Raw genomic sequence first — 14,594 nt, 5'->3', positions numbered from 1 at the left:
AGCCAAGATATGGAAGCAACCCAAGTGCCCATCAATAGATGAATGGATAAAGAAGATGTGTGGAATGTATACACAATCGAATACTAGTCAGACATAAAAAAAAAAAAAAAAAAAGAGGGCTTCCCTGGTGGCACAGTGGTTGAGAGTCAGCCTGCCGATGCAGGGGACATAGGTTTGTGCCCCGGTCCGGGAAGATCCCACATGCCGCGGAGCAGCTGGGCCTGTGAGCCATGGCCGCTGAGCCTGCGCATCTGGAGCCTATGCTCTGCAACGGGGGAGACCACAGCAGTGGGAGGCCCGCGTACCGCAAAAATAAAAAGAATGAAATCTTGCCATTTGTGACAACATGGTTGGACCTAGCGGGTAGTATGCTAAGTGAAATAAGTCAGCCTGCAAAAGACAAATACTATACAATTTCACTTATATGTGGAATATGAAAAACAAAACAAGTGAACAAACAAAACAGAAACAGAGTTATAGCTACAGAGAGCAAACAGGTAGTTGCCAGAAGGGAGAGGCATAAGCGAAGGAAAGATAGATGTGAGGGAGATTAAGAGGTACAAACTTTCAGTTGCAAAACAAATGAGTCCCAGGGATGAAATATACAGTGTGGGGAATATAGTCAATAACTATATAATATCTTTGTGTAGTGATATAGCATAAATAGACTTACTGTAATCATTTTGAAATGTAGAGAACTATCAAATCACTCTTGTGTGACAAGAACTAACATATTGTTTTAAGTCAATTATACTTGAAAAACAAACAAACTCATAGAAAAAGAAACCAGATTTGTAGTTACCAGAGGTGGGGGGTGGGTGAAGGAGGAATTGGAGGAAGGTGGTCAAAAGGTACAAACTTCCAGTTATAAGATAAATAAGTACCAGGGATGAAATGTACAACATAAATATAATTAACACTGTTGTATGTCATATATGAAAATTGTTATGAATAAATCCTAGGAGTTCTCATCACAAGGAAAACTTTGTTTCTTTAATTTTGTATTTAAATGAGATGTTCATTAAACTTATTGTGATAATTTCATTATTAAATAATTATGCTGTACATCTTATACAGTGCTGTATGTCAATTATATCTCAATAAAACTGGAAGAAAACGAAAAGAAAGAAAAGGACAGAAAAAGAACAAATAATATCATCCAAAAGAAAGCTGGAATAGTTTTTTCAATATCAGACTAGACAGAATTTAAGTGAAAAGGTATGGCTAAGTATAAAAGATTCCCCTAGCATGATAAAAGGAACAATTCACTACAAAGATATAAAATGGCACACATAGCTTCAAATTATGACAATTACTGGAAAATTTTGGCAAAATCACAGTCTTTTTAATCATATATCTTTCAGTTATTAATCTTGTTAAAGCAAACAAAAACTTATTAAGAGTATATATTCAAACAACACAATTAACGAATTATATTTAATGGACATATGGAACCCTGAACCTAATTTAAAAATTCTTTTCAAGCACACACAAAACTATGATACAAAGTGAGTATCAACACGTACCAAGAATGGATAACATTTGGACCATATTTTCTGATAAGAATGCAGTTAAGTTAGAAATTAGTAACAAAAAGACGACTACGTAAAATTATGTTTGGAATTTTTCAAATGCACCTCTAAATAACATGTTGATGGAAACTCAAAGAAAGTACAAGAAGAGAAATAAAGACCAGAAATTAATGAAATAGAACACAAAGGAATAAAGAACAAAACCACAAGCTGGTTCTTTCAGATAACAAAATAGATAAACTTTGGCAAGACTGACCAAGAAAAAACAGATTAGACACAGATAATATTAAGAATAAACAAAGGGAGAACTGAGAATTCAAGAGATATTAAAATGTCAAGAGTATAATGTGAGCAATTTTCTGCCAATAAATTTGAAAATTTTAAAAATGGGAAGTTTTGAATATAATTTTTTAAACCATGTTAAAGTAAAACAAAGCTTTTATAAGATAGAATAGGTAAGTGTCTTCATGATCTTTGGGTAGAGCAATTTGTGGTATTTTCACGCAGTGTAATACTATACAGCAATGAGAAGGAACAAACTACAATACATGCAACAATATGAATGAATGTTGCATAATTCTGAGTAAAAGAAGCCAGGCACAAAAGAGTACACACAGTATGATTCCATTTCTATAAAGCACAAGAGCTGGCAAAACCTATTCTGTCAGCAGCCAGTGGTCTCCTGGACTAGAAAGGGGGCACAAGGGCAGTTAGGGTGCTGGTAATATTCTACTTGAACTGTTTTCTGGTTACAGGGGCAGGTTACCTTTACGAAAATTTATTGAGTTTTACATTCATGGCTTGCATTTTTCTATAAGTATGTTTTATCTCAATAAAAAGTTTATTTTTTCAAAAATGAAGAAACAGAAACTCCTGAAATAGTCTCATCCTGGCTAAAGCAAATTGAGCAAATATTTAAAAATCCACCCACCAAGAATAAAAATTTCAGGACCAGATAGTTTTTTTGTTTAATTCTACCAGCCTTTCAAAAAACAAGTTATTTTTATCCTCTGCAGACTGTGCCAAAGAATAGAAAAGAATGGCCAGCTTATTTTATGAGGCTAGAAACAGGCTGATCCTCAAGACAAAAACAGAAAAGAACAGTATGAGAAAGTTACACGTTAGTTTCTCGACTGTGAAAATAGATATAAAAACATGTGAAAACATTTTTAGCAAAGAAAAAAGAAATTAAGTGTTTTATGTTAATAGATTAAAGGAGAGATTCAGGTCAGTTATCTTCAGAATGTAATCTGGGAGAACACACACACACGCGTATATATAAAGTTTCATGTGTTAGCACATGACAATGCATTATACAAAGTTGTAGGAGCAGAATGCTGGAAACAACCTAACTGTCCAGCAACAGGAGAAATGATAAATAAATAGACAAAACGAATTAGTAAATGCAGGTAAATGTATGCACTAAAGCTAATATATCAGTATGGATTAATACCATAAAAATGATGCTGAGGAAAAAAGTTACAGAAGGATATGTACAGTTAATGATACTAGATTTATAAAACATGCAAAACACACTATATCACACACGTGTGATAAAAGTATGAAAGTATAGTATAGACACATACGAAAGAATGCATGGGTATAATTCCCTGCAAATTCAGGACAGAGAAGGGAGGGGAGTGGGGTTGTTAAAGATATACACAGGGGCTTGATTTTTTTCTACAATATTCTATTCTTTTTTTTGTTTGTTTTTGTTTTTGTTTTTGTTTTTGCGGTACGCGGGCCTCTCACTGCCGTGACCTCTCCCGTTGCGGAGCACAGGCCCCGGACACGCAGGCTCAGCGGCCACGGCTCACGGGCCCAGCCGCTCCGCGGCATGTGGGATCTTCCCGGACCGGGGCACGAACCCGTGTCCCCTGCATCAGCAGGCGGACTCTCAACCACTGCGCCACCAGGGAAGCCCAACAATATTCTATTCTTAACATCTGTGTGCACATTTACTGTATTCTGTTTCCTGTGCTCGAAATATTTCATAATTTTAAAAAGTTTTTCTAGAAACCAATCATCTGAAAAGGGTTGAAGGAGGTAAACACTGTTGGTGTATGATCACTATTTTCAAATATTTGAAGGGTCATCATGTATAAGAAAGAAGAATGTGATCTGTTTAACTAACACATATGTACAAGCATTTGTTAACCAAAAAGCCACGTACATATTACTATTTCTATCTCAGAGGACAGAATTAGGACAAATGGAAGGAGTTACAAGGACGAAGGTAGATTTGTGCCCCATACAGAGAGACAAGTTAACAATCAGAGGCAGCATAACATGGCAGTGAGAGCAGGACTGTTTAGAGCCAGCCTGCCTGGCTTCAGGTCCTGGGTCTGCCCTTTGTAGGCAGTAGATTGGAGCAGATTATTTAACCTCTGTTCCTGTTTCCCATTCTGTAAAATGGGGATAATAATAGTGCCTACACTTCACAGGGCTACATAAGGATTAAATGATTGATTATTCATAACGTGCTTGGAACAGTGCTTGGTACATAGCAAGTACTATATGTTTGTAAAATAAATCAAACAAATCTGGCAGATAAAGAGCCTTCCTTATAAAGCAGGAAGCTCTTTAAGGGCTTATTCAAAAGCTGGCTAAATCTCTGTTAAGGGTGGTGTGGAGGTAATCCTTCCCTTCTGGTCTAGCTGAGTACTTCTCAAACTTCCATATGCATTTGAATCACATGGAGATCTTGATAAAATGCAAGTTTCTAGTCAGTAACTGTGGGGTGGAGCCTGAGATTCCTTATTTCTAACAGGTGTCTCCTGGGGACGACATCTTGAGTAACAGAGCTATGGATGGCCTTTCCCTATGACCATACATCGTAGTTTCTAAGATGCCTAGTTCTTGTTTCTGATCAATCATCAATTTGCAGCAAATTCTAGATATATTTCTCTTTCAAAACCAATTTTTACCCTTCAATTAACGAATAATTTAAACACTAAAAGGATTAAGAATTTATAGGAAGCTTGGGTGACTCTTTTTATATAACTGTAAATAATTACCACATAATTTTCTATAAATTCTGCTTTTGGATTTTTTTTCAAGCAGAAACACTTATAATGAGATGTTAAAACAGTAAAATATGTGGGGGGGTGCATATCATTTTGGAATTCACATTAGAGTCTATTATGATAGGGAAGAGGATGTCACTCTAGAGTTCCAAATTGGCGAGTGAGAGAAGGAAAATCATATTTAAGGGCAGGATAAATTAGAAAGGAGAATGTCAAGGCTTGAAGTAAAAAGGAAAAAGTAAAGAAGGATTTTTTTTTAAGTTTGAAGTATGGTTCTGAGAGATGTTAAAGAGAAAGACCAGTGGGATCAACATTTTATATTAATTCAGTGATAAAAGCCAAAAAGGGAAATTAGACTTCAGTACACCCGAGGGCTCTGGTGAATCATACTGGGCTCCAGTGGGAGCCCCGCCCATCTGACATTGGACACAACTGGACCTCCAGGTTCAACTGAAATCTGAATGTTCTGAAGCAGATCTCTAACACTGTGATCCAGAATAGAAACCCAGAAAATGTCCTGTTGCTTGGGGTGGTTGGTGTTGTGGGAAGTTCTAGACGATTTGGTCTGAATTATACTCCATGCTTTCTTTCCTTCAGGGAATCCTCAATGATGACAGTTGATTTAGAGCCAAAGGGAACGCCCAGAGTTTCCTTAGGACTGATGCACACAGGTAGTGAGTCTATGACTACCGTGTACCTAGTGTTTGGGGCTTTCACCATAGAGGGGCTCATGATTATTCAACATAAAGCTATTGGAACCAACTTCTGCTGCCCCCAGAGCACAGCTCACACATGTCCCTAGATCTGAAATAGCCTCTCTCTACTATTGTTATAGTATTATTTATTAGTATAAATACTACTAAATAAATACTCTGTGGTATTATAAAGTAGAGGGACAGTGGGGAGGCAGCATAGAGGACATTGTATTCTTTCATGTATTCTTTCACTGCTCTACTGTTCAAGGTCAAAGCAGGGAGTTTCCAGGCTCTATATTTTGTTTTAAAAAGGGCAGTATAGGAGAAGTCAGGGAGAGATAGAAGTAGTAGTCATTCAAGCAGATAATTCTACAGTTTTCTTTAAACCTGTGTTACTTTAAATAGTTTCAGTATTTTACTCACCACCACTGCACAGAGATTATATTTAGGATGTTTCAAAAAAATTGGACAAATGTAAGGAGTAAGGTCCAAGTTAGTGAGCGGGTAATGAATATCTGTCCTCAGTTTCCTTTTCATTGTACCCAGAATGTCAAACCTGCAGAGATATAATAAATGTGTAAAATAGAAAGTTAGTTTGTGAACCACTCATGAATGAAGTCCACATACCTTCATAAGTTCCAAGTATAGTTAAAAGTAATTTCTTGGAAAGATTATTTGGTGTAGACCTATACATAAATTATTTTTTTCTTATCTACATATATTTGAATCTCCACAGCCAAAACTGAGGCTGAAGTGGACCAGGGAGTGAGACAGGGTAGAGTCAATCTAGCGGGAGAAAAAGAAAGGGATAAAGCCAAGCTCAGCATCTGGGGGAGTAGGAATCACATTGATAACTTCCAGAAGTCTTCCCCTATCTGATGCTGTTCGCTCTAACCAAGCTGACTCAGCTTTTCCTTAGGTTGATTTCAGCACACACTGTCTTTGCAGTGTCCTGTTTTCCAACTTGGAGGTTTTAATATATCTTTAATAAGGTAAAATTTTGTGAAAATCTTGTCACATTCTCTATGTGTTATACAGATCAGCAGTTCCCAAATCTGAGTTCATATCAGAATCACCCCAGAGCTTTTTAAAGAATAAATTATGTTCATTTTGGAAAAACAGCTGGTTTAGGTCGGGGGAAGGGAAATTACTGGGTGAGGCTGAGATATTCTTGTGCCAGAAAGAAAGAAATCTTGTTTGCAAAAACTAAGGGAATATCATATCATATGACCCAGCAATCCCATGCCTAGGTATCATCTCAGAAGAAACAAAGACTTATATCCACACAGAAACCTATATGCAAAATTTATAGCAGCTGTATTCATATCTGCCCCAAACTGGAAACAACTCAAATGTTCATCAACTAGTGAATGGATCAACAATTTTTGTACATTCATAAAAGGGTATACTACACAGCAATCAAAAGGAAGGAACCATGACTACATTCCACAACATGGGTTAATCTCATTGTGCTAAGTGAAAGAAGCCAAACTCAAAACGCCATATATGGTATAACATACGACATTCTGGAAAAAGCAATAAAGATGGAAATCAGATCGGAAGTTTCTAGGGGCTGAGGGTGGGAGAAGGAATTGATTATAAAGGAACATGAGAAAACTTTTTGGGGTGATGGAAAGAATCTCTGTTGGCAGTGATGGTTATATTACATTTGTCAAAATTCATAGAACTATATAAAAGAAGGATACATTTTATATATGTAAGTAACCTTAAATTAACTAATGGGGTCACAGGAGCTGGCTTGAAGGGGATCCCACTGGCCAACTTTGAACAATCTGAACATGGAGAAGAATGATAATAGTAATGGATATTAAACCAATTAAGTTTAAAAATATCCATGAGTCCAGAGTGATACTAGTTACAGAGGGGAAAACTACTATACCTTTAAATGGTGAGATTTTATAGTCACTACCTTAACTAAGTGGTCAAACTTAACATTACCAATAGTGGGACAAACTTTTATGATTTGCCGCCTGATGTAATGTAATGACAAGTCCATAACATCAGCTATGGCAAATTCTTGCTAAAAAAAAAAAGTTTAGCCTGAATCTAACTATGGGGAAACAATTAGACAAATCCAGGATGGGTGACATAATCTAAACAAACTCAAAATGAGAAAAAATGTTTAAATATGAAAAAAGAGGGAAGGAGTCTTCTAGATTAAAAGAGACTAAAGAGACAGCCAAATGCAATGTATGACCCTTGACTGGATGCTAGATTGGAAGAAAAGTTATGAAAGATATTTTGGGGATGGGGGAATTTAGATATGGACTGTATCTTGGGTGATATAAAATTATTGTTAAATTTCTTGGGCTATATGATAATGGTGTTGTGATTATGTAGGAGAATGTCCTATTCTCAGGTGATACCTGCTGAAGTATTTAAGCATGAAATGCCATGGTGTTTGCATCTTACTTTAGACGGTTCAGCTAATAAAATGGAAGGGAGGGCTGGAGGGAGAAAGAGACAGGAAGAACAAAAGGAAATGTGGCAAAGTGGCACCAACTAATGAAGATTCTAGGGTATATGGGTATTCATTATATACCTTTTCAAATTTTCTGTAGATTTGTAACTTTTAAAAATAAAAACTGGGACTTCCCTGGTGGCGCAGTGGTTAAGAATCTGCCCACCAATGCAGGGGACACGGGTTCGAGCCCTGGCCCGGGAAGATCCCACATGCCGCAGAGCAACTAAACCCGCGCACCACAACTACTGAGCCTGTGCTCTAGAGCCCGCGAGCCACAACTACTGAAGCCCGTGTGCCCTAGAGCCCATGCTCCGCAACAAGAGAAGCCACCGCAATAAGCCTGCACACCGCAACCCACGCTCCACAACTAGAGAAAGCCCGCACAGCAACAAAGACCCAAAGCAGCCAAAAATAAATTAAAAAATAAAAAATAAAAATAATAACTGAGCGTGGTTGGGGGGTGTTAAAAATTTAAATAGTGATGCTTAGATTCCACCTCAGACCTGTGCGAACAGAATCCCCAAGGGTGGAGCTAGGGAATTTATTTATTTATTTATTTTATAACATCTTTATAGGAAATTTATTTTTTAAAAGCACTCAAAGCGAGTGCCAAATGTCCATTGAAAGTCGAACAGACAAACAAAATATGATGTACATACATACGATAGAGTATTATTCAGCTATAAAAAGTAATGAACTTCTGGTACACATCACAACAAGGATGAACCTTGGAAACATGCTAAGTGAAATAGACCAGCAAAAAGGACAAATGGTGTGTGACTACACTTATATGAAGTATCAGGACGGGCAAATTTATAGACACAGAAAGTAGACTGGAGGTTACCAGGGGCTGGGAGGGAAGAGGAATGGGGAGTTATTGCTTAATGGTTCCAGAGTTTCTGTTGAGGGTGATGAAAAAGTTTTGGAAAATCGATGCACAATATCATGAATGTAATTAATGCCAGTGAAATTATATACTTAAAATGGCAAATTTTGTTATATATATTTTACCACAGATTTTTAAAAATTAATGTAATATACTCAACACCATTGAATTGTACACTTAAACAGGTGAATTGCATGGTATGTGAATTATATCATGATAAAGCTGTTCAAAAAATCTGCTCACAAAATGTCAAAATCCATACCTTTTTAAGTGAAAGACAATTATTTTTGGTGCTTTAGAAATACTGGCCTTCACAGCTGTTTCTTGCTTGGTTTCGCAAAAGGAACAGTAAATTTGGTTGTTCCAGGTCAGTGTGTCTTGTTGAAAAAAACACTGGAGACAGTCCTGTTGAGGGAAAAAGCATTTGGTGACCAAACTGAATCCACTGCAACCTGGGGTTCTGTCTATATTAGAACTCTGAAAGAGCTGCGGAAATGTAATCCTCGGTGCTTTTCTCCAAGTCCAAGGCCAGCGCCGCAAGCTGCAGCTTGGATATAGTCCACCTGGCAAAGAAGGTGCTGCCTTCTCACTGAGTTACTGAAATAGATCCAAATGTCCATCTCATTTCTAATCTCTGAATCAGCATTTTAACATTTCTGGTTTGTTTCAGAATAATACCAACTATGCAATTTCCACTAACCAAGTCAGGCAGCTGCTTTAAGTTATTCATATCATCAGAAAAGTGATCTGGGGACTGAAAAATGACCGTATCCCTGTATTTGGGGGTGGCCCATAATAAAGACAGCAGAACAGAGAGAATTAGATCTCATGCCCACAGGAGACATCCTCAACCAGCCAGGCTCCCCGCTCTGCAAACCATTAACCTAAAGAGGAAGATGAGCACAGATTGCCAGCACCTCACTTAGAGGCTTTGGATTCATCTTCAGTAGTGTTTAGCAGTTTGATCTGAGAACAAAGCCCAGTTCTGAATAAGTAGTAGGATTATTTTCTCTAACTCTGGTATTTCAAGACTTTTAGCAATTTAAGAAGAAAAATATAAATGTGTGTTTTCCTGCAAGGAAACTTATTGCTCCCTCCCTCCTCACAGTTCCCTGGCTTTTACTGCCACCTTCCACCCACCCTGCCCCCCACTCCCACCACTCCTCCGTTTACAGATTAACTTTTGGTATTATGGTAAAGAAAATTTGAGAGGTAAACTAAGGCACTATTCCATTCTATCTTCCCCCCAGATTCCTCAGCTTTTGTCCAAAACATAAGAGCTCAAGAATAAGAGTCAAAGTCATTTCCTAATATGTACCTACAGACCTCTGGGATGAGAAAGGGCCATAAAATTTTTATAAGTATAAATTCCATATATGCACCAAGCCATCTCAATAGACTGCATAAAGCCCACCCATCTTTCCAGTTTTACAGTGAGGCTCTTTCATTGAGCACATTTAGAGATACATCTGAATTCATAGTAACTTTTGGCTGTATGTCACTTTTCTACAAAACGTTCTCATCACGGGTTTCCAATTTTTTTAAGTTATAAAGTAGCTCCCCTCATACTAGAAAATGTAGGAAACAGCCTTGGGAAAACCCAGGGCTGGGGTAGGCATAGACAAAAGAAGTCTCCAGGAGTAAGAATCCCTACCTGAAGAGAGCACTCGTATTTGGATGGAATGGGGAGGGAGAGGATGGTGAAGACTTCATTCTTGTAGGTACAGTTCTCACACTTTAAACATATGATGCTATAATTGAGCTGCCCTTCAAACAGCCGGGTGATGATGGAGGACTCGTTGGCAATCATCTTCCTGTAGAATCTCGGAATAGATCTTTTTTCATATGATCTTTTTTGGTGGTACTGAATAAAGGAACAAATCAACTACTGGTTATCAAAATTTTTTAAATAGAATGACCTGATTTTTCTAACAGAATGCTACCCAAAACCACTTAGTTTTGGATTCAGAAAATAAACAGAATAAGATCTTGTTAAGAGCATATAATATGTGTGATTTCTGATAATTCAGTTATTTCCCTCTTTAAGTGAAGCTGAGGAACAAGGACACCCTAGCCCTGGTAAAACACATGTCCATGGTGCCATAAACTGACAGTAAATGATAATGTGATATAGGGTCCTGCAGGCAGTTTTTCCTGGGCAGAGGGTAAGCTGCAAACTAGCTTCTGGTCATGCAAGCTGATCTAGAGGTGTAAGATAAAGGAATTGGATCTCTCCTCCAGTCCCTTCAGGTTATGTTCCTTAGTCTCTTCTTTTATTGTTAGAAAAAAAATTTTTTTAAGAGCAAATCTTAAACTCCAAAGGCAGCCCGATTTCACTAGCCTTGTAGCCTGATTTGAATCTAGCTGATGCTCAGGAACAGTATTTCCGGGAGCACACCCTGACTGGTGATTCTACAGCCTCAGCAGAATATACATTCTGAAGGCGCTTTAGCTCCACAGTCAGCTATGCTTTGGAACTGTGCACAAGGCTCCGCTTTGGCTGCTTCTTTCATCACACCCACCTGCCCGTGTCTTCCACCTGACAGTAGTTTGATGCCTCTAACTCCAAGTTTAACCTTGAGAACCGGAATGCTATTTATTTCAGACTGGCAGCAGATGAGGACCTCAGTGATTTTTACTGACCATCACCCTCCCCTCTGGCTAAAAAAAGTGCTGCTGTGAATATCTCAGTAAAACTTAAAAATGGAGCTGAGGATTGCAGATGAGAGGGATTAACAGTAATAGTTTGTGGTCTTTCATGATAAGTGTCTCCTAGCTATGAGGCAAGCTAACAGCAGCACAAAGACACTGCATAAAGTCTAGGGCATATCTTTGGAGAGTGTGGGTCTCAGATCAAGGCTGAAGGTAGTGAGTCTTATAAATAAAGGCAACCTCCTTAGTAACTAGCAATTTCATGTTTTATTAAATGTATGTCCTAATCCAGTGAAATACTCAGGTTAGGCACATGTAGTATAAAGATGAAATTGCAGGTTACAAGATCTGTCCTTTCACCTCACACCAAGCTTAATATTTCCTCGGGTTTGTAGCTACCAAGAACACTTGTTTTAAGTTGTAAAATTTATATATTATACCTCATGAGGAATATATTTTTATAAAAAAATGTAATTTTCACTCTAAAACAATAGTCAATGCAGATGTTACTGCAAAGGGAACTAGACCAGTGGTCCCCACACCTGCTGATTACTGGAAATCCCAAGTGAGTTTTCCTAGAAGACAACCCAGACATTCTAATTCAATAACACCAGAGGGCCTAAGAAGCTGTGCCATAAAATCTCCCCAGGTGATTCTGATAAACAGCTAAGTTTGAGAAATACAGGCCCATTCAAATACTAACTTGAATGTTACCCATAGTGACCCCAGCACCTGTGCTCAGCACAGAGTAGGCAATACTGACTGAACAAATGAAATGAAAACTGAAAGTTGCTGATAGAGCTAAAGGTCTATTTCAAGGCCATTAATTCTATTTACCTTTTTCAGAGTTTCATGAAGTTCATTCAGGACATAAATCAAGAATTCCTGAGCATCTTGCTGCATCTTTTTCATAAATGCTGGGTAGAGTTTGCCAAGAGCTGACCAAAATATTTCTGGTGAGACACAGTCAGAGTCTCCAAGCCACATGTCTGTCATCACATAGGCAAAAGCAGTGGCAACCTCACTGCAATCCCTTGGAAGAAGGAAGGGAAATGATTCCAGCTAAGCATGTGGCATCAGACCCCAAACAAAGCTTCATTCATTTCTTGGTTGACCTTCCCATTTTACTCACCCTAGAAATGGGATCTGGGGCACTGCAGCCTCTCCTAACTGGTTTAGCCCTTCATAGGGACTCCAGAGGGTCCCTTCCCTAACCTCACCTTGGAGAGCAGGGGTGAGGGCCCGGCTGCAGGGATGGCAAATGGTCTTACTTTTGAAGAGCAGTAATGTACTTTCCAGAGAGAAAGTATTCCACCAGCGGTGAGATGCTGCAGAGACACTGTAAGATGGCATTCATGTAGCATGTGTTGCCCAGGTTCCGCAGACCAGTCACGCCCGGGAAATGGGGCTGGTTCTCCTCAGTCTCATTAACTGGAAAGGGGTCATAGTGATCTGTGCACTCTGTGCTGTGTTGGCCACATGGAAAGAAAGGAAAGCATTTTGAGGAAACAAAATATGTACAAATGAAATAAGGCCGTCTCAACCTAATGACACAAAGAAGAGTCCTTCATAAGACTTCCACCAAATACATTCCCTATCAAAGACAGAAGTATTCGGACTTGGAGTCTAAAATTGCATTACTTTGTTTGGGACTCTATGAACAGTGCCTGCGGCCAAATAAGCAGAGATAAAGTTTCTTCCTAAAACCAAAGCAAGAGGACAGAAAAAATTGGCCTTTCAGAGACCTAGAATTGCTTTGCTAAAATGCAGACTTCCTCTCTAAATACCAAAGTATTTCCTTTTTTGCTGGGCAAGTAATTTAATTATTATTAGCAGTAATAATAATAACAATAGATAGTAGTTAATAACAATAGCTATCTTGTATTGACCTGACACTATGTTAAGTACTTAACATGAACTTTCCCATTTAATTCTTTCAACAATTCTATGGGGTAGGTACAGTTATTTTTAAATCCTGTTTTACAGGTGAGATATCATGTGTAAATAAATGGTTTCATCATTTGCCCATGGTAATATACTAAGGCATGTGCAGTGGCACATAGAGAGAAGGGATATCTATCTATCTACCTACCTACCCATCATCTGTCTGTCAAGAGTTATTTGGATTTATATATCAAATATTAGGAGTATATATGTGTGTGTGTATACATATATATGCCATATATACATTTGAGAGCATAATATATACACATATTAAGAGAATATATACATATATTAAGAGCACATACATGTGTATATGTCATATATGTATATATAATACATACATATATAAACACACACACATACATAGAGAGGGGGGAGAGAAAGAGCATTTACTTTAAATTTTGAAGGTCACTTACTAGTTACATGATCTGGGACTCATATCTGTTTCTCATCTATAAAATAGGAATAGTGTTACCTGCCTTATAGGATCGGTGGATTGTGACGATTAAACAATACAAGGAACGAGGCACAGATTACATAGTTAATGGTAACCTAAAAAAAATTTCTTTTAAAGAAATAACTGATCCAGGATGTCCTTAACAGTAGCTACGGAATTCGTGTGTCCATGTGGATCAACCAGACCTGCACAGAGGAGAGGGTCCTCTTCTTTCCACACAGAGCTTCCTTTTGTAATTTGGCTACTGTACCAGGCAGCCCAGTATCTTCATCCATTTGGGTTTTCTTTCCATGTAGTATCTAAAATTGGGACTCCAGGAGACAGCTACCTCACATCAGTACCTCTACTTACAATTCTGCCAGTTTGAAAAGTGCTCTCTTTTACACGGAGGGACATTTCCCCTTTTATTTACCAATGTCATAGGAGGCCCTGGGCTGTCAATCTTTAGGCATGACTATTGGCTAGATATTAAATAACATCTTCCCATCCCTTCCCTTTGGGAGAGCTCCAATGGGTCAACCCTGAGGAATCCATTCAAAATTCGGCATGTACCTCCTGACCCCTTTAAGCATGGCTTCCCCCCACCCCACCCCACCCCAGCTAAGCTTATCTAGAAAACTGTAGTAGACAGAGGCTCACAAGACATAGTAGATACTGAAGTCATCTGCAGTGAAAGGCTGTTGCGAAGCCATTTTAGTGAAACGACGTTGGTCTTTCACTTCTATTCAGGAGCTACGTCTAATCCTTTTAACTTCATTTCTCCAAGCCTGTTACTTTGGCTCTTCTTGTTTTGTAATAAACAACTTATATGTTCCTTCCTACTTTCAGTAGCTGCAAACTGATTTCATCCGTACTTCAGGTACCTTCCAACTTGGATTTCCCATACATCATAATCCTTTACATTGCACTTCAAAATT

The 14,594-nt window shown here is 38.3% G+C and overlaps 1 protein-coding gene across 1 annotated transcript in view; it reads right to left on the bottom strand.

Annotated features, from left to right (window-relative positions):
* Positions 1-14,369, bottom strand: part of USP50 (ubiquitin specific peptidase 50) — a 29,890-nt gene extending 15,521 nt beyond the window's left edge. Inside the window, exons 1-6 of the mRNA XM_007115909.4 lie at positions 14,317-14,369; positions 12,548-12,742; positions 12,114-12,309; positions 10,279-10,488; positions 8,887-9,029; positions 5,677-5,809 (exon numbers count right to left, since the gene is read on the bottom strand). Of these exons, the coding sequence (XP_007115971.1) occupies positions 5,677-5,809; positions 8,887-9,029; positions 10,279-10,488; positions 12,114-12,309; positions 12,548-12,742; positions 14,317-14,369 (930 nt within the window). The remainder of the gene's footprint in view (positions 1-5,676; positions 5,810-8,886; positions 9,030-10,278; positions 10,489-12,113; positions 12,310-12,547; positions 12,743-14,316) is intronic.
* Between the last annotated feature and the right edge of the window lie 225 nt (positions 14,370-14,594).

Source organism: Physeter macrocephalus, chromosome 11, assembly GCF_002837175.3.
Source record: "Physeter macrocephalus isolate SW-GA chromosome 11, ASM283717v5, whole genome shotgun sequence".
Classification (NCBI taxonomy): domain Eukaryota; kingdom Metazoa; phylum Chordata; class Mammalia; order Artiodactyla; family Physeteridae; genus Physeter; species Physeter macrocephalus.
This window is presented reverse-complemented; position numbering and strand designations above follow the sequence as displayed.